The sequence below is a fragment of the Trifolium pratense genome, linkage group LG4, assembly GCF_020283565.1.
Source record: "Trifolium pratense cultivar HEN17-A07 linkage group LG4, ARS_RC_1.1, whole genome shotgun sequence".
Classification (NCBI taxonomy): domain Eukaryota; kingdom Viridiplantae; phylum Streptophyta; class Magnoliopsida; order Fabales; family Fabaceae; genus Trifolium; species Trifolium pratense.
In genome coordinates, this window is record NC_060062.1 from 124,230 (window position 1) to 150,674 (window position 26,445).

Consider the following 26,445-nt stretch of genomic DNA (forward strand, 5'->3'; position numbering starts at 1 on the left):
ACAAAGCACTGATCTTATCCTATCTATAGTCCATATTTTGGTTTGTATTGTTATACATAAAATTAATGTAATTTATCTTATTTATTCAGGTCAAGGATTCGACTTCTTTTTCTATTGGACTTTCCTCGGACGAAGGTCCAATTTGTGAAAAATCAAATGGTATACTTTTCCCAAAAGGTGAACCGATTCCAGGTTCTAAAACTCTTACGTTACATGAATTACCAAAGGGGATATCTCCTAAAATTAGTTGCTTCACGGTAAGTGTTCAGTGTTGCCTCTGAGTTTTTTTGTTGTCTTAAACTACACCTTTTAGTACTCAAAGACTCGTATATATGATTTTACATTTGTTTGCCACTTCTATTAAGATTGGTCATTTACATGAATCCGATGGAAGTAAGGCAGGAGATGAAGTTATATTTCAACTAAATCTGCATGGCATTGTTAATATTGAATCATCTACGATAAGTAAGAAGCCTAATTTTAATCTCTCAATATTACATTATCGGTTTTCTAAGATATCTAGTGATGTACATGAACCTTTAATTTGTCTTCAGTTGATCGAGGATCATGTGGAAGATTTTGTTACAACGCGTGATAATCATTCAAATTCTAACGCAATGGGTGTTGAGCCCATTTCCGAGACAGATCAAAATGTCAATGAACATAGTATCAATCAGAAGAGTGAACCTCCGCATAGTTCTGTAAGTACCTTGTTGATGAACACCTATCTTTAACGCAACATAACGGAATATATCAAATGTTAGAGATTTCTTGCAAATCATCCTTCAAAATGAAAAATCATATAGCTAAACTTTATCTGATCCTTTTTAATGTTGAATCTTATGACATGTCTCTCGGTCTATCACGATTGATTTTAAATATCTGTGATAATCGTTTATGTATATTTTTATCTTGTTGAGATTGTTTTGATTGCAGATATGATTAATATTGGTGATTTCAGTAAATAAAGTGTTATGTTACTATCATGCCTTTTTACAGTCTGATGGTACAGGAAAAGATAAAGCTAACAGAAGGCTTAATTTACCAGTGAGTGAGACCATCTTCGGTGGAATGACCGGTGCTGAACTCGTGGAAGCACGAGAAAAAGAACGTCAGTTAATCCAGCAGGATGTAGCAATGGAGTTAACCAAAAACAAGAGGAACACTTTGGAGTCATTCGTCTATGACACGAGGAATAAGGTATAGGGTTCATTAGCTTAATAAGATGCAGACATGGTTTTATCACACATTTCATATCTAGCTTTATGTGTGTATGTTCTATCTTCCACTAAGCGAGTACTAGCAACATTAGTACAACTTCCACTATCAATAATTAAGGAACATACCTTCCCTTGAACTAGACATCTTGTGTGGAAAAGGTTTTCTCTTTGAGTAGTGTCTTCCTCTTTGACTAAGTTCCCCAACATTCTTTTCACCATGATCAACTCTCCACTCGGCATAACTTTGAAGAATCACAAGCTTCATATTTTGTATTTTTTTTTTCGATTTTTTTTTTGAGTTTTTTTTTTCTAATTCAAACAACACTATGAAAAAAATAAAATTGAAATTTGTGCTAAGAAATGATCCTATACGAACCTTGTTCTGAATACCAAATGATGAAGAATTTTTTGTTATAATTATATCATTATACCTTGTGCATCATGAAAAACATATAAACTATCAATATAATTCGTATTGGTTATAATTATATCTTTATACCTTGTGCATCATGAAAAACATAATCTACTAGTTCATATTAGCCAAAGCCATATATAGTATCCATGGTATTAAAATAATCTTACATAATTGAATTCTAAATCAATGCAACCATGTTTACCAGATTCATTTATTTATGTTAAGCATGTAAGTTACATATCACCGGAGCCGTCTTGCACACATGTGCGAGGTGTGCGATGGCATCGGTAGGGTTGGGAATAGGCCAGGCGGCCTACAGGGGCCTTTGCCCTGGCCTGTATAAGCCTGGCCTGGCCTGGTTATTAAAAATACCAGGCTTAGGCTTTGAAAACGGCCTGTTTACATAAATAGGCCAGGCTTAGACTTCTAAAAAGGCCTACGAAGCCTGATAGGCCGGCCTGTTTATAATAATTATTATTTATATAATATTATTATTTATATCTTATAAAAAAATATTATTTATATAAATATTATTAGCTTTTAATTATTGCGACTTTTCGTAATCGTATTTGTTATTTTATTAGTTTTTAATTATTGTGTTAATCATATTATTAGTTTTTTCTTAATGTTGTAGAAATTATAAAAAATTAAATGTGAACTTTTTAAGGCCTGTTTAGCCTATTTAAAAAAATTATATAGAGAAGTTTTAATGTAACACAGGCTTTTAAACAGGCTACAAGGCCAGACCAGACTTTTAAAAGGCTTAGGCTAGGCCAAAAAAAATAACATTTGATAGGCCACAGGCCAGGCTCAGGCCTGAAAAAAAATCGTAGGCCAGGCTCAGGCCTGTCAAGGCCTGGCCTGGCCTGGCCTGTTCCCAACCCTAGGCATCGGACCTCAAAATTTTGAGGGTCTCAATTCAAAATTTTGAGGTCCTATAATATTACTTATATATTATCTATACCTATAAAATATCAGATGTATATTACTAGATTAATTTTTAGACCCTAAAATAATAGTTATATATTGTTAATGTTCTTAAAATATCATATGAGTATCAATAGATTAGTTATCTATACTCGTAAATATATTTCTAGTCCATTTTAATCTTTTCATACAATTTAATCTTAGATTAGGATGTTCCTTTTTGTGACGTTATATACAAAGATAATTATTTTATATTTCTTGTTCCATTTAATTTAATGCAATTGATTTAATATTGATAATTTATATGTTTACAATAATGATTTGCAATTTAAATCGACAATTTTTTTAAAAAAAAATTATATGGGGTCACTTTTATATTTTGCACAGAGTCTCCTAAAACTCGGAGACGCCCCTGCATATCACACATGCAATAAGAGGACATTACTAGAATCAAATAAATGTTGTAGAAATTCAAAATATTTCTATAATCAATAATCAATAATCAATAAATCTTCAGTGTTCTTTTTTTCTTGGTTGTTATAGTTTTTGAATCATTGTTGCATTCTGAAACAGCTGCATACTCCGGGTTATTGAAACCATCAACTTTGAATTGATTAGCTAAAGACTCAGATTGGAAATATAGTAATAATTTTTCATCCATTAAACAGTCATAACCACCATGTCCCATTAATGTTTTAGACTAGAAACAAAAACACTTTCCTCCATTTCATTAGTTGCAGACATAAAATTGTATGTGGAGGTGTGTTGGGAGGGTGGTGTGAAGAGGAAATTGAGAGATTGAAGAAATTTGGGTTTTATGTTAGGATTATTCAAGGAATGATAAAAAGGGGATTTAAGGAAGATAAAGAAGTTGATGCAGTTAAAACTTTATTGAATATTTAATTAAATCTCAAGATTATATAGGAGTATTATTCATGTCAAGGTGTGTAATGTAAAGGCATTATTATGTGCATATAGTATCTGAAGAAATATTTAGTTCTCAACAAGAAATGACCTGCACATGCATAAGACATTCAGATTCCTCACATGGATATATTCGGTGGTATGTTCGGATGTCACACTAGAAGGAAATTCTCCTGTAGAAGGGCAAGGGAGAGGAGGAAGTTGAGGCCAAAATGTAGTTGGAAACATGGTCATGGCGATGATTGTGAGGAGGGAATGTGCATTTTATTAGTTTTACAACAAATGGATTGGTCACATCTTTGAGAAACTTAGTAGGTTTTAATAGCATCGGATTTTCTTTTTGAAATATTCATAAAATTATATACTTAATTGATAATCTTATATAGTCGGTGAGTTGTAACTACTATCTAATTGAGAAATGCTAATGAGTAGACCCAAGACATTTCTTGAAGACTGCTTTTCTTAAAATGTAGTAATTGATAATCTTATATAGTCGGTGAGTAGTAATTTTTATTAAAATGTATGAAATTTTTTAAATAAATAATTTTTAACTAAATTGCACTTTTAGAGCATAACTTTCACAAATTTGCGATTTTTGTTCCCCTAACTTTTATAATTGCACTTTTGCTCTAACTTCAAAACATTTTGCAAAATGGTGGTTCCCACTGATTTTGACCAAGTTAACACACATGGACATTGACTTATATTCAGATTGGTCCTTTACATGAATCCGATGGAAGTAAGGCAGGCGTTGAAGTTATATTTCAACTAAATCTGCATGACATTGTCAATATTGAATCATCTACAGTAAGTAAGTAAGAAGCCTAATTTTAATCTCTCAATATTACATTATCGGTTTTCTAAGATATCTAGTGATGTACATGAACCTTTAATTTGTCTTCAGTTGATCGAGGATCATGTGGAAGATTTTGTTACAACGCGTGATAATCATTCAAATTCTAACGCAATGGGTGTTGAGCCCATTTCCGAGACAGATCAAAATGTCAATGAACATAGTATCAATCAGAAGAGTGAACCTCCACATAGTTCTGTAAGTACCTTGTTGATGAACACCTTGTTTCCTACACCAAAAGTCAGTCCAAGTCCAAAATTAGGCAATCCATTACTTGCGCGCCCCCCATATACTACCTCTTTACTTGCGCGCCCCCCTTTTGCTTAGCGCACCCCCCAGTTTTTTTTCTTTTTCTCCTAGATTTCTTGTGAGCCCCCCAAAATTTTTTTCCTCCCCTAAATTTCTAGCGCGCCCCCAATTTTTTTCCTCCTCCAAACTTCTAGCGCACCCCCCCCAAATTTCTAGCGCGCCCCTGGTTTCCAATTAAATAATAACTTTTGTTCCTTTGAAGCCCAACATAATAACGAATGGTTCATGTATATATAAAGCATACTTGTCAAACATATAATTTAATTTTAAGTTTTATCAATCATAATCACAATATAAATAAAATCTCATACATTAATTACATATATATATATATATATATATATATATATATATATATATATATATAGAGGATGTATACTATGAGAATGGTAAAGATATGAGAATATGAGAATGAATGACAACCATTAGATTTATGTGTTTAAAATTGATATGAGGGATGCTGTAAAAAAAATTGATGAGGGATGCTTGTTAATATTCCAATAATTATGCAGAGTTTGTTGTTATGATAACTCAATAATCTGTTAAAAAAACAAATTTTAAGTATATTCTATTTCATGAGAGACCTTGCAAGTTGAATGAGATTCATATTGTTAGTAGATTGAACCAGCATCGATTGTTTAGTTTGTTATTGGATAAATCAGATTTGGGTGGAAATTGCAGATGAGAATAAATCGAAGAAGATGAAATGCATTTAAGAGAAATAATTGACTAGTGTTGAGGCGTGTGTGTTGCTTTTAATCTTGACCTTTGAATTTTAATCAAAGGGTTAATAATTATTCTCACCATTCTCATATAACTTTGTCATTCTCATGTGATACATCCTCTATATATGTATATATATATATATATATATATATATATATATATATATATATATATATATCGATTTTTCTTTACAATAAAAAAATGATCGAATCCAATATCTCATGCATACTATCCAATTTTTTTTCAACTAAACTAACTCTAATTGCTTTATATGATTTTTTGCTTTATGTATCATGGTTTTGTAAAATGTTTATGTGATGTTTTACTTAATAACAATGGTTTCAGTGTATAACATCTTGGCACTAATGCCCATATGAAACCATTTAACTAAAATAATGGTTTCAGTGTATAACGCTATGAAACCATTTAACTAGACTAATAGTTTCAGTGTATAACATCTTGAAACCAAATAACAAGACTAATGATTTCAGTGTATAACGCTATGAAACCATTTAACTAGAATAATGGTTTCAGTGTATAACAGTATGAAACCATTTAACTAGATAAATTGTTTCAGTGTATAACATCTTGAAACCAATTAAAAGGACTAATGGTTTCAGTGTATAACATCTTGGCACTACTGCTCATATAAAACCATTTAACTATAATAATGGTTTCGGTGTATAACAGTATCAAACCATTTAACTAGACAAATAGTTTCAGTGTATAACATCTTGAAACCAATTAACAAGACTAATGGTTTCAGTGTATAACATCTTGACACTAATGCTCATATAAAACCATTTAACTATAATAATGGTTTCGGTGTATAACGCCATGAAACCATTTAACTAGACTAATGGTTTCAGTGTATAACGGTATGAAACCATTTTTGCTGTGGAATAGTTTCAAAGAGTTGTTCTCCAAAAACATATTTAACCCTTAATAAAAATTGTGAAATAAATTTAAATTTTTAAGACGATATAAAACCGGAGAGAGTGAGGTATCCCCAACCGTTCCAAATAATATCTGATATTTATAAAATCATATTTACCTCATTTAATTAACTAAAAATAGTTCCAGGTCTCATAAAAATACCTAACTGGTCCCAAAATTCCCAGAAAATTATTTACTATTTTTCTGTAAAAGCAATAAAAAAAATTGGAGTCTCCTTGGCACCGCACGCGCCCCCACGCGCCGCCAGTGAGAGTGGGCGTGGAGGCGCGTCACTGTTCATCATCTTCCTCACCCATTTTCTGCAGAAACGGGTCGCGATGACCCGGTTCGTCGACCCGGTTTGTTCTCCCTCAATAATCAACGAAACTCGACGTTCTTTATACCGTTTTGATCTTCGTTCGATTTTATGAATGTTTCCGGTATTAGTTTTCAAAATCGGTGATCGAATCGCATATAAAATGTGGCCGAAATTGAGCAAGCAAAAATAGAAAGTTCTTCAGTTATGATTATTACACGTGTAAAATCATCTGATGGCTGTGAATGACTTATGCACCATACATAAGAAAAGGCTTATGCATATTAACTATTGCCCACGTTATTATAATTTAACACAAGAGACTAAAACTGCATATATAATAATTTTGAAGAATCAAAATATACCATTTTTTATAGGTAACAAACAAAATTTGATAATTTAATAGTGCTACAAATTTTTTTCCCGAGTAATTTAGTGGTTAAAAAGTCCAGTGAATAAATGAAGTGTCTGAAGTTCCAGACGTGCTAAAAACTAGGGGTGAGCAAACATATTGCAACCGACCGAACTACTCATCCTAACCGATATTAAGTTAGTGTGGTAATAACGGGTAAAAACGGTTAAACATGGTTGGGTGCAGTTTTGAAAATTTAAATATATCGTTAATCGAACGAGGTTGTAAAATCACGAGTCTTTTCTTTTCTTTTTTTTTTAGTGAAGGAGGGCTAACGCCCAAGAAAGAAAAGAACTATAGAGTTACATGAATATTTATAAGCATGCAAATCCCAAAAATGTCATAAAAATAAGACTCGAAACATCAAGTCTTCATAACATGAATGTTAAAAGAATTTGAAGAAAAGTTGAAATTAGCCGGCCAATCAACACTTCTATTTCCTTCTCGTCATGTATGATTAAACTGCACTTGCCAGTTCAACTTTAAAAGCTCTTGTATACGATACCCAAGGTAGACGGATTACCATTTGGATTTAAGTTTCCCCATGATCATGTAAACCAGACTTTTTGAGTCACTCTCCACTTGAAGATGGTAGAAACCTTGTCTTCAAGCAAGTACATTCCCCACATTTTAGCGAAGAGGGCGTCACAAGTTCCTATTTTGCGCGAGTATCCTTTAATCCATCTGTCATCTGATTTTCGAAAGAGTCCACCACAACCAACTAGACCCAAAGAATCCTAAAAAATTAAATATTTTATTCTTAATTCTAAAAAAAGATTAACTTTTTTTTATTTATAGAATAATATTTTCTTTTTTTGATAATATAGAATAATTTTCTAATTTAATATAATGATAAACTTAAATATCGAATAAAAATCAATTGATTCGTGTCTAAACTAATTAATTATTAATAAGATAAGTCAAATGGTGCAATGACTCCCGCCCCCATTTGTTTCGCTAATATAGAATTGCAGTTTTGGTCCCCACGTTTTCTAATTGTGCGATTTTAGTCCCCCTAGTTTCAAACGTGCGATTTTAGTCCCCCTAGTTTCAAACGTGCGATTTTAGTCCATCAGGTTTGCCTCGTTTTGCATTTCTTGGTCTCTTTGACTATTTTGACAAAAAACTGTTTACATGAAATTGCTTTGACACATGTCTTAATGCAAAATGGGGCAAACGTGGGGACTAAAATCGCAAAATTATGAAATGTGAGGGACAAAACTGCAATTTAGTATTGAATTTATTGATTCACCACCACGACACGAGAAGACATGAAGATTGGGCGCACAACAAATAAGAAAATAATTTGAAAATATAAAAGGGATATTAAAAAATTGAATTTGAAATGAAACCCTATGTCGTCGTCGTCTTATTCTTCTTCTAACTGTTTCACTCTATTTCTCTAACTTTCTCTAACATGTGGACTTTCGATGATGACATGCGGTGTTTAGCGTCGATTATTCAACATTTACACTTGCCTGACGCTGAAAGGATGGCTGCTGTAGTACATGATCTACGTGACAGAAGTGCTCCGATTGTTAGGGTTGAATACGATAGACTTATTCGTGTCATTTGGCCACTCTATGCCGACGACCAACCGCCGCCGCCGCCACCGCCACCAGAGCCTCTGTTTAACCCCTTTGAACCGATGTTGGTCATAGTTCTTGGTAACGACGTTGTTGGTCATGATGACTTGGATGCTGGTAATGATTTTTTTGAACCCTTCGCTGCTGATGATTTAGATTTAGTTCTTCATGAGGAGGATTTAGTTGTTGATAATGTTGATTTTGATGTTGACAACATTGTTCATGAGGAGGAGGAGGATATAGTTGTTGATAACATTGACTATGAATCTATCGCTGATAACCTTGATTTAGCTTTTGATAACGTTGATGATGATGTTGTTGAAGGTTCTAACCAAATTAACCCTGTGTTTGTTGATCATGATTTCTATTTTGCTGAACTTGTTGAGGAACTTGATGCTGAAATTGGTAACGTTGATGATGATGTTGTTGAAGGTGCTAACCAAATTAACCCTGTGTTTGTTGATCATGATTTCTATTTTGATGAACTTGTTGAGGAACTTGTTGCTGAAATTGGTAACGTTGATGATGATGTTGTTGAAGGTTCTAACCAAATTAACCCTGTGTTTGTTGATCATGATTTCTATTTTGATGAACTTGTTGAGGAACTTGTTGAGGAACTTGATGCTGAAATTGGTAACGTTGATGATGTTGTTGAAGGTTCTAACCAAATTAACCCTGTGTTTGTTGATCATGATTTCTATTTTGATGAACTTGTTGAGGAACTTGATGCTGAAATTGGTAACGTTGATCCGGTATTAATGATGCAACCATCATCTTTTGAAGACCAGCTAGATTTGTTTGTTTCTCCCGTTACGCCACAGACTCAGGGAGGTGATGCCCTTGACATTGATGAGTTTATTGCAGAAACTGGAGGTACCTTTGTTGCTGAGTTACGCGATCCGGAAAAAGCAGAGGAAGGTATGCCACCGACACCAATGGAACAACCAAAAACATCTGTCGACCCTGAACTTGGTGAAAGCACTCAAGAAGGTATGCCACCGACACCAATGGAACAACAAAAAACATATGCCGACCCTGAACTTGGTGAAAGCACTCAAGAAGGTATCCCACTCGTCATCGCTTTTATTGTTATGTTTTGATTAAAAAAATTGTGTGTTGATATTTAGTGTTGCATGGTTAGTTTTGTGTGGCTGTGTTAGGGGAATGTTAGCTTGAAATAGTAATGTTAGGCCTGTTTCCACACGGTGCCTATGTTTCCTCTCAACAAGTCCATTTTGATGATGAGTATGGGGGCAGGTGACTCTATGTATAACACCAAGTGTTGTGACAAATTTAGTGAAGGGTCTAAATTCACCACCACCATCAGTTTGGACAGTTTTGATTTTACAATTAAATTGTAATTCCACCATATTTTAAAATCAGTAAACTTGGATAAGGTTTCAGATTTTCATTTTAAAGGATAAACCCACACAAACCTAGAGTATGCATCAACACAATTGAGAACGTATGTGAAACCAAAGGAAGATTTGACAGGGGCAGGTCCCCAAAGGTCACAAACCACTAATTCAAAAGGTGTATTATAGGTTGTATTAGACAAAGGAGCATGAAGTCTATGGCTCTTGCCTAAACAACAAGCAGAACATACATCAATTTGTGGTTTAGATGGTATATTGATGTTACATAACTGAAGAGCTAATCTAAGAGTCATGATGGGAATGGCCTAATCTAGCATTCCATAAATTGTAATTAGCATGAGAAATAGGTGTGGAAACAGTATTATTGACATTTATTCCATATTGAGAAGTATTTACAATAGGAGCAGAATTAGCTAAACAATTTGAAACACTGGAGTTTGTACAAGCAGAATCATATTCTCTAGATGACTTATTCATAGAACTAGATTTCAAACAAGTAGAATTACACTTTTTAGGTGTTTTGTTCAAAACAGAAATAGAGTCTAAAGGTGAAGCAAACTTATAGAGTCCATCAGCTCCAACCACGCCATGCAAAAGGACTTCAGAAGAAGCCTGTGATTTGACAAGGCAAAAAGGTTGGGTGAAACTCAAAGAAAACATTATTATCTTGAGCAGATTTAGAGATACTAATAAGATTTTTGGTTATAGATAGAACTAACAGCAAGATTTTAAGAGTAAGTGGAATCTTAGTGTTGAGTTTGGATGGAAAACTCATTGAACCTACAGAGCTAATACACAAACCTGTGATGAGCAATTCCGATCGCCTTTGCTTAGGGTTCGCAATTCTGATCGAAGTTGCCTTGCTTTGGTGATGAGCAAGGTCTGAAAGTGACGATGAATCTCGTCCCAAACCTGTGATGAGTACGTGAAATCGACTACCTTTGCAAGAAGAGATTCTGACATGGTAGAGAGAAGCCATGTGCAGACCAATGCGTCTTGATTCTCCCATGCTTGATAGAGAGGATTCACCATTCCTGCAGTGCGATCTGCATCTGTGAGAAACCGATTTGGAATTTCTGGTTCAGTGATGAATTTCTGAAGTTTGTAGCCACGAATTACACCGGAAACTTGTTGTTTCCATTGCTTGTAGTTTTTCTCATCTAACACTGAAAAAAGAATGAAATCGATAATTACTTGAATCTATTTTGACTAGGGAATTGCTTGCAATATGACATATTGGCTTGAAAATTCCTGTTCTTATATTGTGCATTCTTCCTAAATGTTTTGTATGCAATGTTTGTTTCTTATAGATTCTTCATTGTATATGAGTTTTCATTCTTTGTGGCATGTAGAAATATAACATTTTTCACATATATATCTGATTCTTGTGTTAATTTGCATAATAAATTGATGCAGTTTTATCTTTTATACGTATTTTTTAGGTTTGCTTTGATGTAGTATGTAATATTTATGCTCTTCTGTTTATTTTGCAGATTAGGTGTACAGATTGGGTAAATACTATAGATAGAAAGACTATTCAAATTCCGCCATGAAAGTTGAAATTCACGAAACGATAATGAGAATGGGGCAAGGTGGCAGGGTATCTGCATTACAAGACTATAATGCTTAAGTGAGTAAGTAGATGACAATAGAGAGTAGAACTGATCTTTGTGTCTATGCAGTTGTAGTCTGTTCTATATCCACTTAGTTGTCAAGTTTTGTTTCCAACCTATTGAGAGCACTTTGTTGTTGATTTCTTGTTTACGACATTTTGTCCCATGATGGAATTGTCTAGTTTCCAACATATTCAGAGCACTTTGTTGTTGATTTCTTGAATTTTCAAAGGTATTGAAAGCCAAAGATCACCATTTCTATATAGCAAAGGGTTATATTGATCCATATTCTTGATCCATATCCTCCTATAGAAGATTTTTACAGGATGCATGAAAACATCTCATTTTTACTATTCTTGATCCATTTCTATATAACTATGTGAACACTTCGGCTAAAATAAGTTTGGACATTATTCAATCATTCAATTAGAAGTCTTATTTCTTCTGGCATGTGAATATATCAAATATCATAATAGAAAATTATTACAATTGACAAAATAATAATAGTTGAGAATTTCTCTAATGTTGTATCTTAACAAGTTGAAATATATGCACATCGCAAATACATAATATGAGAATTTTTTTGACTCATTATTGTGAAACTTGATAGAATTCTCTAACATGAACAGTAAATGTCAGTAAGAAAATTTGCATAGTATATATAAATGACATGACCAATAAATCTGTTTTCAAATTTTAGATTAAAATTCGGGTAAGGTATTTGTCCTTACAACTTACAAGGAAAGGATACAGAGGAATCATAGCTGCAAATAAGAAAAGGTAGGTGTAGATAATGGAAAAACTAATATATTTTTTTCTCTTAAATGAGCAAAATCCATGACGAAATAATGCCAAAGCAACCCCCTATTATATTCTGTATTTCAAAAAACGAAATAGTAATATGCACCTTATAATTTAGCCACCTTTGAGCTGTCTAATCAAGATAAAACAATCTAAACTTTAACATCGATTTTTATATTTAATTTTTTAAATTGCATAAAAACTCTTTCACATTGGTATTACTCATATGGTATCAAACAAATACCGTCAATATCTCCATAACATGCTCACAATAAAAACTTATTCTAAACATGACATCTAGTTTTATCACTATCAAATGAACACTTTGACTTGTAAAGTACATGATTGAATCATGATATTACCATCGATGAGTGGCATCCTTGTATCAAGGTGAGATGCCACACACTATAGTAAAAACATAAGAGAAAAGGGTTAGAGTAATTAATTTCAACGTTTTTCTTATATGAAGAAAAGAAAAAGTACAACATTTGTAGATGAAGTATTTTGGTTTATAATGAAAGTGTCCATATGTTAAACACAAATAAAAACTTGTTAGGATAAGCTCATCTCACTCGAAGTAGTGCAATACTCGAGTTGATTGTGTAGGAGAAAGAGTTGGTGGTGAAAGATTAGGATATATGGAAACTATTTCCTGAAAAGAAAATAAAAAAATGTTAACACACCATAAGAGAGAGAAATACTTTTCAACTGGTTGACACTCCAACCCGTCACAATCAAGAAACAAATAATATTACTCCCTCCGATTCTATATATTCATTTTTTAATGTATCTAAAAAGTCAACATATTAAGGACTAAAGGGAGTATTGAGGTACTTTGAGAAACTTTTTTTATTTATTTACAATGAGTAGAAATCAAACTCATGACATATAATATACTACTCAAACCCCTCATCACTAGATCAAACCTAAAGGTGAGAAACTTTAGAATAAACTATTTGGAATAACTTCTAAATTTAATCATATATCATAGTCATATACTTCTAACTCTCCCTCAAAACCATGTCTCTTTTGTTTGAATTTTGAAAAGAAAATATTGTGTTTACATTGAAAAGTAAATGTTTGGAAACGTATAAGCATAAATTGGTGGAAGATTTACGTGGTAGAAGAAAAGAGAGATAAATTCATAATCTAAACAAATATTACAATCAAAGGAAGAAATTTGTAGAAATACTAAAGCAAAGAAAGCCAACTAACAAATAATATATTAGTCTGTATTTAAAGAGTTGTGAGTAATTTATTCAACACTCAATAAAAACTAATCACATAAGTAAATTTATAAGTAAATTTGTAAGTGATATCTATAACTAATTTTTATTAAACCTTACAAGTCAAGTGGTTTGCACAAAACCAACAAGAAACGGACAATAACAAACTACAAGGCTAAAGATATAAAAGCACTACTCAAAGGCAAAAACACCAAAACTACTATCACAGCAACACAAGTAAGTAAAAAACAAAACAGTGCAAGATCACACCACCAAGAAACTATTCAAATATTATCCACCAAACCATCCTTAGACATCATTTTATCTTTAAAATTATGATTATTTTGTTAGAATCAAGTTGTTTCATAAATCTTAGAGTTGATCATGTTAATCATCAAGAAATAGAACATAATCATAAGACGGAAGCTTACCTGAATCTGAGTTTGCCATAGAATTCTAGAATTTCATATGAGCTCCTTGAATCTCCTACGATGGGGATGAAGAGAAAACCCGATGAGCCGCCATTTTTTCACGTTATTTCTACAATTAGGTAGTTTTTCAATATTCTAATTTGACCCCTCATCAAATTAGATATTGATTTATGGTATCTACACAATAAATTACATTTCATGATATTTGTGCTTTTAACCATAGACTTATTATTAATTATTAATTAGATCACTGATATTTTGGCTGATTACATAATGACCCTAACACATGTAATATTATTATTGTGACCCAAAAATCCTAACATATTTTTCTCCTTCCAAATTGTCCAACAAGACATTACCCAAATCAAATGTAAACATTTCGAACTTCCTTACCTAATGATAAATTAACTTTCTCCAAATTGAAGAGAATAATCACCAGCACGGATAGGATCATAGGAGGGACGAAAAAGAAACTCAACAACCTCATCACATCATATTGAATAATAGTCTCATTAAACTTAAAATATTAACTAATTACAAACTTCATCCTCTCCTCCTTCCAAAACAGCACCTCTTCCCGGATCAGGATGCACTACAGTAATAAATCCCACAGTTACACGCTGTAGTGCATCTCAACCATCCATTTCAAATCGGACGATTCTTATTACTTCTTAATAAAATCAGTACAAATCAATCACAACCATCAATATTAGATCGGACGGCCCTGATTAAAAAAAGCGTGAAAACAGCATGAATATCTACAGCAGGATATCAAATTCCCCTCTTCCCCATTACCAACATCCCTACTTATATTATTATGTTAGGAAACTACGAAAAATTTCCCATATTATAAGATTTGTGGAAGAGTAAAATAACGCAGAAGAGCACACTAATATTAATAATAATGAAATGTACTAAGTGTTTATGACAACTGCTTTATCACAGAACCCACAACCCAGTTACACCCAAAGAAATATTTGTCTCTAAATATTTCTCACAAATTCCTATACTGGAATTCTTCTCTTTGTAATTATTCTTGTTGTGTTTCTTGCATTTGTTGTTATGAAATGAAAATAGTGTTGCTTATATAGCCATTTGAAATGCAAAAGAGGTGTGTTATCTAAACATATTTTGGCCGATAAAAATACGGCATCTTATCATAATATGAAAGGAAAATGTTATGCATGCAAATCGATAAACAAAATATATTATTAAAAAATGAAAATCAGTATATTTGTCCAACTTTTATTAAAAAAAATGTGTTTATGTAATATTTCTGAATGAGAAAAGGTAATGCATGGTTAACATGAAAGAGAATTTTTCTCATTCTCTCTCCATGCTTTCCGTCCTTCAATTACTCTGGACCTTCCTTATTCATTTTCTCTTTCTTCTATTTTTGATTTTTGACCAACATATTAAACTTTTTTTAAACTAACTTATTAACTTTATTCCATAAACAAACAAAAAAATTACAACAAATTTACTTAAATAAATGTAATTAAAGCAACATTAAAAATAAAACAAAAATACACTAACAATAGCTATTCTAAAATTTTGAGTTCGATAAGCCACTAGATTTGGTCTAGTAATGAGAGGTTTGAATAGTATGTTATAGGTTCTGGATCGATCATCAGCTCATTGTAAACCAAAAAAAAAAAATTGAGTTCGATGATGCTTTAAAGAGTCAATAACCTATAATTAACTTTATTAAACTGACCAATAATATTTTTCATAAGTCATTTGCAAGGAATTCATTTTCTAATTAATTTTAAATTTTGTTTTAACAATTTTCATTACTAACAAATTTCTCTTTATAGTTGTTTAAAAGATGAAAAATCTCAAAATAATCTAATAAAAGTATTTTAGCCTTTTCAAAAAAACAAAAAAAAAGACAAAATAAATTTATCAAACGCAAGATAATTTTTATTAATGACAACTTTAACAAATAAACTTATTTGTAGTAGCTAATCAAATATATATTATTGAAATAACTAAATACAAAACATACTATTTAAATAAAAAAAAAAAAAAAAATGAAAGTAGTTTTGGCTAACTCATACTAATTTATGGCTTCGCCCTTGCCATCAAGTAAGTGAGTAAAATATAAAATAAAAAATTATTCTAAGAATATGATAATAAGAGGGACATCATTATTTTAATTGGAAGCATCCAAAATCTCGAACCAATCCTAACCACAACATATAATCTCTAGAACTCATCCAAACTCACCACTCTAACAAAAACAGCAAAAGAAAAAGAAATAGTAGTACCACTATACACTTCTTATGTTTTATTAGTTTTCAATTATTTAATTGATTTTATTTTCTTTGTTTTTTTGTTGTTATATTTCATTTTATTGTCTTTGTTATTGGGGACGGAGCCAAAAATTTGACTTGGGGGGCCAAGATTAATAATATAATTTAATAAATTAAAATGCATTGCATAGCATAGACAAAAAATTATAAGATATAAGAATAATGCTAGCAACACACTCTTTAACAAACACACTCCAACACACTCTCTTTTATTGGTTGAAATTCACATGGGTCCCATAAAAAAATGTGGACCCATATAACTTTTATGGGACCCATATAAATTTTAACCAATAAAAGAGAGTGTGTTAGAGTGTGTTTGTTATTGGAGTGTGTTGCTAGCACTCCTCTAAGATATAATATAACCACACTTAATATTGTCAAACAAATATAAAAAGAAATAATCTTTATTCCTAAAAGTGCACTCGTCGAGATTGAATAAACTTGAATTCATCAACTTCAACATTCTTATCTGAGTCTGCTGCTGCTGGCCGCTAACCGCTAACACACAGTTTGTACTTAATCGTCATTTCTCTCTTTTCTCTTAAAAAATGAGTGAATTGTTTTTCTAACCATCGTTCACCTAAAACAATACACGATCTTTTATTTAAATTTAGAGAAAAAATAATATTGCACATAGACTTTTTAATTTATAACAGAACAATGAGCAAATTGCAATTACCTCTCGTAATTTGTATCAGGCGCACAATGCAACATATATATATATATACAATACATCCTAAGGCACTATTGTTAACTAAACCCTAAATATAGATTTGAAATTCTCTAACACTAAAAATAGACGGAGCAAAAAATAAACTTAGGAATCAATTATTTGTTTTATGATGTGGTATCAATAATAAAGAAAGCAAGAAACAAATTCAAATCTAGAATGAAAGTATAGAAAATTACCTTTATTTTGATTGTCGGTGAACTAGAGGGAAAGTGAAGAACTCAATGCAATAGGCAAAATAGTGAAGAAAAGAGAAATTAGGTTTTCAATAAATTAATCATTATATTTGTTTTGTATTTTACTAAAACATCGACCCGTGCGGTGCACGAGTCAGATTAGCTGTAAAATATATAATGATTAAATAAGATATGATAATTCCAATAATGTAAGGTATATGAAAAAAGTTGAGTAACATTAAATGATAGTTCAACAATAATTTTGGATAAATATTCATACAAAGAAAATTATGTTATATTACGGAAGACTTCCTTATAGACCACATTCGAAGTCTTAGTCGTATCTTCACCGTCGTCATCGATGATCAATATTTTTAATCTTTTTCTAGAAGTAACTCTTGAAATTGCAAGATACAACTGACCATGTGAAAACACTGGCGACGAAAGATATATCCCAACATGCTTTAAAGATTGTCCCTAACTCTTATTAATAGTCCTCAAAAGAAATCATTATAGGAAATTGTCTCCGTTGAAATTTAAAAGGAATTCTCACCTCAGATGATGTCAGAGAAAATCTAGGTATGAAAACCTGATCACCAATATTACTTCATGAAATAATTTTTCCTTCAATAGCACGTTTTCCCAATCTCATAATAATAAGTCTTGTTCCATTGCATAATCCTAATTTTTTATTCAAATTCCTTAATAGCATAACTGAAACTCCAACTTTAAGTCTCAACTTGTGATTTGGAAGTCCCGACGTAGAAATCGTGTTCAAAAATTCGGGAGTATGAACATCATCCACTGTTTGACCGTCTACATTTTGTGTGAGTGGAGTATCATAACTCAAATATGTTTTTTCTTCACCAGGAATTAAATCCAACATATAATCATTTATTGTGTCGACTATTGAATTTTTAGGAGCTAGTATAGCTCTATTTTGGAAATATGTTATATCGTTCATGTTTCGTAAAAGTTGGGGATAAGTGCTTTCAACGATAGAAGCAAGAGGATCACCTGAATTTGGAATCAATAAATCTGATGGAATGGCAAGTTCTAAATCATCATCGTTGTCATCTCCAATTTCTCCATCGCCAACACCCAAAACTCATTCAGAAAACAAACGTCTACACTCGAAGCACCACCGTGAAGCATCATGTTTTTACTCAATGTTAAAACTTCACAAAAATTCCAAAGAACCGAAGAATTAATAGTAGCATGAACAAATTCTGGCCTTGTACCTTTGGGTATTACTGGTAGAATTTGTCTAAGATTTCCGCCAAAAACAACAACTTTTCCAACGAAGGGAATGTGTTTATTTTTTTCATCAACAGACTTGAGAATATCTTTTAAAGTTCGATCAACAACTTCGAAACAGTGTTTGTGCATCATTGGTGCTTCGAAACAGTGCTTTTTGTATTAATAGCGCCAAAGGGCTTTTAGGAACTATGGTACATGTTGAAAACTCGTCAACATTTAGAGGAATACAAAACCTTGAATGTGTTGTTCTACCGCCAGGTATAAGCAATGCAGCGATCCCACTTGAGGCAACTGTTAAAACTATCTCACCTTTTAAGCGTAATGCGGCTGACATGGTCCTCCAGATAAATATTTTTCCTGTACCGCCATAACCATAAATACTGGTTTGAGGAAAACCAATATATGAGCATGTGGCGGTCCACGTTTTTGAAACTCAATAGTATATATAACTGTAAAAAAAAAATAGAATTAAAATTAATGTCAAATAGTTCATATACAATTAAAATTTAAAAGTTAATTGGACCAATTATACCAACTATATAAAAGGATGAAAAATAAGATTTGTAAAATTAACTATTTACGTGCACTAATTTCACCAAATAATTTTCCTTTCTTGATCTCCTTTATCAAATGGTCAACTTTGATCTTGAAAATTCGGCTCGATAAATCCAGTCTATCTTCTGGCTTAAGATTGCACGGTTTCAAAAAGTCAACTACTTTAGGCCATTCATAATTACATGTAAATGTGATGAATAAATCAGGATAATCAATCCATCCACAAATTGCCATTGCATCCTGATAATTTTGAATCATGTACCTTGGTCCTCCCGCAAAAGATGATGGCAACACCACTCTTTTTCCCATTGTAGATGAATCAGTCTCTCCTCTAAGAATTGCCTCACGGAGGCCTTATACATATCAGCCCTTACATCCTTTTGGTGATCTGACATATCAGCCCTTACATATCAGCCCTTATACATATCAATTTCAGGAATAAAGATAATAAATCACAAAACAGAATGAAAGTTTATACACACCTCTGAGTAAATTAAGTCGAATTGTGGTGAAGTTGTTAACATGAGACATTGAAATGTGAAAGATGTTTTTTTTTTAATAGATTTCAATATTGTTGCAGGTGTTATAGTATGAAAATATATATATATAACTTTCCAAATCACACGTGATAATAACTTTCCAAATCTCACATGATAATTATTCTCTAAATTTATGATCTGGTAGAAAAAAAATCGTTGATCAGGAAAGACATAAAAATATTTCGTGATGAATAATATAGTCAACAATAATTTTGATATGATATACTTTTAAAATTGATGAAGCATTTTAAATAAAAAAATAATTTCTTTTATCAAATTAGTTGCATCTGACAAAAAAATAAAATAAAGCATCTATTTATACATACCTAAAATTTTTATAGTTTTGCAAAATTGCACAACCAATATGACCAGAGTCAAATTGACAGAATTTGCAAACATGTTATCAAGCTTATTAGCATAATCACCCAAATAGAACAGTGAATATGGTTAGATCTACAAAAAACAATAAGGAATGTTAATAAATATAAAGGAAATTATTGACGGTGCTTATCAATTATTGCACATAATTTTAATCATAATTGGTATACTTGGCATAGTGGATGGAAATATTGCCTTGCATTGAAAGGTTATGGCCTCGAATCCTAGTCACGACAAAATTATATTATTTTTTAATAAAAATTGCAAGATAAAATGGGGGAAAACAGAGAAAACAAATTAGGGTTTAAAGTTTGCTTGTGTAAACAAGCTTATAATATAAAAGATTTCCAAATAAAAGGCTCTTTTCTTTTTGGTAATATACTTTAAAGGCTTTTTAATAGTATAAACTTAAGTGTATAGAGCCCAATATATATATCGAGTAAAAAAAAATGTGTTTAAGTCCACCAAATATACAATATCAATTATAAAATATAAAGAAAAATAAATATATATATATATATATATATATATATATATATATATATATATAATAGCATAGTAGTATTAAAAAAAAATTCAAAAACTTGGGGAACCATGATCTCTGTTGATCTTCCTTCTAGCTCTATCCCTATTTGTTATTATCTTGATGGGTTGGGCTGAAGCCTGTTCAGAATTAGGATTCTACTTACATTAATCTGTTGTTATTTGGTTGAATTGAGAAGTTATTCTATAACTACAAGAGATGAGAAACTACTAGAATAATTGTCGATGGGAAAACAACGTTTTGCCTTCCAGGTACTTCAGAGTAATCTACTAACACACTTCTCTTATATAGACATATCATTTAGTTTGTTTTTTTAACACGTAACAATGTAACATATCATTTTATTAGCATCTTCTATTATATGACATTGTTCAAGACACATAAGAATGTTCATTATCCCCTTTTTAAATGGCTCAATTCATCTAGATTCCAATTATCTTCATTCTTTTTAAAATTTGAAAATAGAACTGGAGATGTACTCCTATTGCTTTGTGTTGGGTCTTGAGGTGTCCGAGGCACATCGGGCCTTGAATAATTACAAAAGTGAGTTGTACATCACACTTTAACCCAAAATCTTAAGGTGTTAGGTTTATGAGTCCTCTCACTTATAAATCATTCAGCATTCACTGTTTCACTCAATGTGAGACTCAACTTACACTTGAAATACCAACATCTCCCCCTCAAGCGGGCATTGAATAACTACACAAGTGAGTTAGACACCACACTTTAACCCAAAACTTTAAGGTGTTAGGTTTATGGGTCCTCTCACTTATAAATCATTCAACATTCAAGGTTAATTAAGCCGTGGCTAAATTTAGCAACGCCAGGATAAGCCACCTTCAATATTTACTTGGCAAAAAATATTAGCCACGGTTAAAACTGTTTTTAGCTACGGTTTTAACCGTGCCTAAATGGTGAATTTTTTGTAGTGGTTAGGTATTTGCTTTGAGAGTGTGGGTGTACTAGGGGCCGTGAATTTCCACGTTATATCCTTGTGTTGTGGTTGTGTTCTTTTATTTTCTCTATGTCTGTTTTTTTTTTCAAAAACTTGCATCAGAGCTTTTGGTTTGATTCAAGGAAGATGGAGTTCCGCTGTAAAGTTTAGGTTAGAGAAAATTGATAGAAGAATCATGTTTGGCTTGTGGAAAATCAAGTCAATGATGTGATTATACAATTAGGATTACACAAGGGATATGGAATGTTTGGACATGTAAAAAGAAATTGTCCAAGTGGAGCAGTATGTGTCCTTATTGTATTTCCGCTATACCAATAAGGTTTTATGCATTAGTATAAACTTTTCAAGGTAGTTTATGAGAAAATAAGTGAAAACTTATAAATTAACATAAAACTTTATTTATTTGCATAAACTATTTTCACAAGATAAAAAATAAGTCGAATCCAAACGGGACAATTAGGTTTTTATGTTTTGTTAGTAGATACAAAACTTCTCTTTATCCAAACACATGAATCATGTGTTAGGAAACTACGCCGAATTTCCCTAAAGTCAGATTAATGAAAAGCGATAAATGCGGAATAATAAAACACAAAGATTGATAACGGAGTTCAATGCCTATGTCTCCGGGCTGTTGCAGACCTTTCTATTGAAAAGGGAAATTTACACAAAGGGTTTACAAACACTCAATATCTCTCACTACCCAAAACCCAATTACACCCAAGAATTTCACTAACTAGAATCTCTCTAATTCTCTTGAAACTCTCTCAAGGTTGTAATGTTTTTCTCCCAATGTTGGAATGAATTTCAATCTTCACCACCACCTCCTATTTATAGACGATAGCCAAACTCATCCTCACCATAACCGATGAAAGTGCATTTCTTAGATTTGGGATCAAGTTTATTTCTACCTTGATCACTAATATGCATGTATGCTACACAACCGAAAACTTGCATCAGAGCTTTTGGTTTGATTCAAGGAGGAGGGAGTTCCGCTGTGAAGTTTAGGCTAGAGAAAATTGATAGAAGAATCATGTTTGACTTGTGGAAAATCAAGTCAATGATGTGCTGATACAATCAAGATTACACAAGGGATATGAAATGTCTGGACATGTAAAAAGAAATTGCCCATGTGGAACAGTATGTGTCCTTATGGTATTTCCGCTATACCAATAAGTTTATGAGAAAACAAGTGAAAACTTATAAATTAACATAAAACTTTATTTGTGTGTATAAACTATTTTCATAAGTTAAAAAATAAGTCGAATCCAAACGGGAGAAATTAATGTTTTATGTTTTGTTAGTAGATACAAAACTTCTCTTTATACACATACATACACAAGAATCATGCAGGGCCCAACCCAACAAGTTACAAAAGTGGGCTCATAGTTTATCATTTCGTCTCATCCATGAATCTCCAACAAGTCACCTAGCTAACACGTGCTGTCCTGTCCTTTCACTCTCACTTTCTCCCTCACAGACGTCTCTCTTCTCTGCCCTATATTTATAAGACTCCTCACAAATTACTCAATGTACTGGTAGGAATAATGTGTGTTGTGGGGCATTGGAAAAGACAAGAGGAAGAATAACAATTTTATTTAGAGTGTGTTTGAATGAGTAAATGTTTTTGAGGTATGTAATTTTTTAGCAAATTCAAATTTTTTTTATGTAATTTTTTTTTTGTTTGTACAATTGCTTTGGAGAATTTTTAAAATGATAAAAATTTAACAAATTTTTTATTCAAAAAAAATTAGAAACTTGAAATCACTTTTTTTCATATGTTTCACAAAATTTGAATTGACCCCAATGAACTTTTAAAAAATTGCAAATTCAGGTTCTAAAATCATAAATTCATAACCTAAAAGAAATATGGCATCAAAGGAAAACATTCAACAAGCAAGAGTTAAAACGGAGATAATCACAAAAACATATCATTTGATTTTTGAAGTTTGAGTGCATGGTTGCTTTATGTGTGTTTTTTTGGTAAGGTTGGCTTTGTGTCTGAGTGTGAGTGATGTATAAATGCTGTGAATTTTTTTTTCTATTTTCTCTGATTAGTTTAATTTTTGTTTTTGCTCATTTCTAATTCCTTTGTTTTTCTATTTTAAAATACATAATTAAAATATTTTTATAAATTAAAAATAATAATTGTGATAAGTATAATCACACATTCGATTAAAATACATTGTTAAACATTTTTTACGAAATGGTTATATTCAATATTATATATGTGTAAAAACAAAAAAAGTTTTTCAGAATTAAAATAATTTTTATTGAAATGATGTATCATATTTTATTTTAATTGTGTCATCGTATAAAATCTTAATTTTCATTATATGAGTTGCAATTTTAGTCACAAATCACTTTGCTTTTTTATTTTTAATGTATCCCTTATTTATTTATTTTCAATAAGAGTTTCAATAAGAGTTGGAGGTCATACATACCTATACTTGGTGAAAATATTGCTCATGAGTAATGTTGAACCAAGAAGTATGGTGGTTTTGACATTTTTTATCATGTGATCTCGTGTTCTGAAAATTACCTATCAAATAGCAACGTTACTGTTTACTCCCTTCTATACAATTTAAGATGTCAAATAACTTATCTACTTACCTCCCTCTCGTTCTCTTGAAGTTTCTTATCAATTATTCACTTGGTGAAATTTTATCCCGATTTTATTAGTCTCAATTTTCAGGAAAATATATCAACCCAAAATTTAATCATGGGCTCGATTAAAATACACATTTAAAATATTTTCATAAATGAAAAATAATAATTATGATAAGTATCATTATATATAATTAAATGATTGATAATATTTTAAAATATAGTTAAATAGATAGGTTTAATATTAATTTATATTAAAAATAAGAGGGTTATTTAGAAATATGAAATTTTGTATTGGTTTATATAATTGATTTTTTATTTTTATATATATTTTTGCACAAAAATATATTTTAAAGACAATTAATATAGTTTTAACGATCTCTTATAATATTCCGTAAAAAAATGATCTCTTATATTATTTATAAGTGTGAAAAGATGTATTATATTGTATCTTAATTGTGTAATTTTAATTTAATTTTTTTATGGGTCTCATTAGTGCACTCGCAAGTTGTTTTGTTTTTTTATTTTGGTATATTTTTTATTCTTTTCAATAAGAATTATAGCAGCAGTCATCTTTGCTAAAAATATTGTTTATAAGAAAGAAAAAATCAAACTCAACTTATAGAATGTGCTTTATATATATATATAGTAGTTTTGTCTTTTTCATCTTTTGCTTATATTCCATGAAATTATGTATAAAATAGCAAAACGACTTATTATCTTCCATCCAATTTATGTTTTCTTATATTTTATGAAAATAAAATTCTTGTGCTGATATATTGACTTCTTTTAAAATTTTACGTCAAACTTTCACTTGGCGGAGTTTATTTTAACTACCAAAGAAATTGAAAATGAATGCATGCAGGTTTGATTAGAACATACTTAAAATATATTATTACAAATGAAAAATAATAATTATGATAAGTATAATTACATATATATTTAAATCATAGTAACATGATTTAGTTGTAATTCTGTTATATTAAAAATAAGAAAGTTGTTTAGGAAAATGAGATTTTATATTGTAGATTAAGGACACAATGAATATAATTTTTAGCGAGTCTCTTATAATATATCATAAGTTTGAAGAGATGTATCATATTTTATTCTAATAGTGTAATCGTATAAAATAAAATTAAAAATTTAAGTGTGTTCGTATAAAATAATAAATAAAAGGAAAAACTAATATATCTCATAAGTTTGAAGAGATGCATCATATTTTCTTTTTATGAATCGTAGTGGAGCAGTCGTAAGTTGCTTTGCTTTTTTACTACGGTGTATTTCTTATTATTTTCAAAAAGAGTTAGAGGCGATTTGCTAACAATATTGCTCGTGAGAAAGATTGAAATAAGTTTCAATTATAGAATACTAGCGGGCCAGGCAGCCGCGTTCCGCGCCTGCCTGTGTCTAACTTATGTACCCAAAAAAAAGATACGCCTTATGTTATGGTGAGTTTGTTAATAAAAGATTTTTGTTGCTACTAAAAAAAAGCAAGGGTAATGTAGGTATTATGAAAATTCTACCCCAAAACTCATGTATTCTTTATATATATATATAGTGGTTGACTTACTTGTTGAGAATATATATAAACATAATTTGCTAAAATATCTATACATAGAAAACATACAAAAAATGAGAGAGCATGACTAAACAAAAAATATGTGATACAGATGAATAGATATTAGTTATATAAGGATCATGGTTACATTGAGAAGCATTCCAACAGTCATAAGATTTAATTCTAATGATTGTTTAGTTATCATTGCATTATATTTTTACAAATTAACTATGCAAAGGTTAATTTATAGCATAAGAAATTAGAACTCTTTATGCAAAAACCACAATAACACATGGAGTTTTTTTTTTTTTTGTTTTAGTGTGCCGTTTCTTTTGCATATAATCAAAAGTCACACTATTAATTGGTGTTTCCAATTATTTGCAATTAAGCATAAAATAAATCTCATAACCGATTTCAATTATTTTTTCTTCTATGGACTAATAATAGACATGTTATTGTTCTCGTATTTATCAATTCTCTTTTATAAAAAGTCTGATATCAAATATAAAATTATATTCATAGTTATACAATAACTTTAGTAAAATTACATATTATTAATTTTTTTTCTAAGGAAGATTTTTTTTTTTTTGTTTATCAAAGAATTTTTTAGTAAAGTTGGACGCAAAAATGTCAATATGGCACAATTCAATTTTTTCTCAATTACATTATATACTATCATTTATCATTATAAGTCCAAATTTAGTAGAAAGCTGAGACAAATAATATAAGAATACATAATTGTTTGTTGATATATCTTCTT

General features: G+C 31.0%; 1 protein-coding gene and 1 pseudogene across 1 annotated transcript; both read left to right on the top strand.

Moving 5' to 3' along the window:
* Positions 1-26,445, top strand: part of LOC123920488 — a 42,120-nt pseudogene that overhangs the window by 1,122 nt on the left and 14,553 nt on the right.
* Positions 8,359-11,899, top strand: LOC123920530. Its single transcript, XM_045972797.1, has 2 exons — positions 8,359-9,686; positions 11,494-11,899. Exons 1-2 carry the CDS (start codon positions 8,456-8,458, stop codon positions 11,496-11,498), a joined length of 1,236 nt encoding a protein of 411 aa, XP_045828753.1. The 5' UTR covers positions 8,359-8,455; the 3' UTR covers positions 11,499-11,899.

Bases quoted from the DNA above. Each gene is read 5' to 3' on its own strand.
- LOC123920530 (XM_045972797.1), top strand. From the start codon at position 8,456: ATGTGGACTTTCGATGATGACATGCGGTGTTTAGCGTCGATTATTCAA.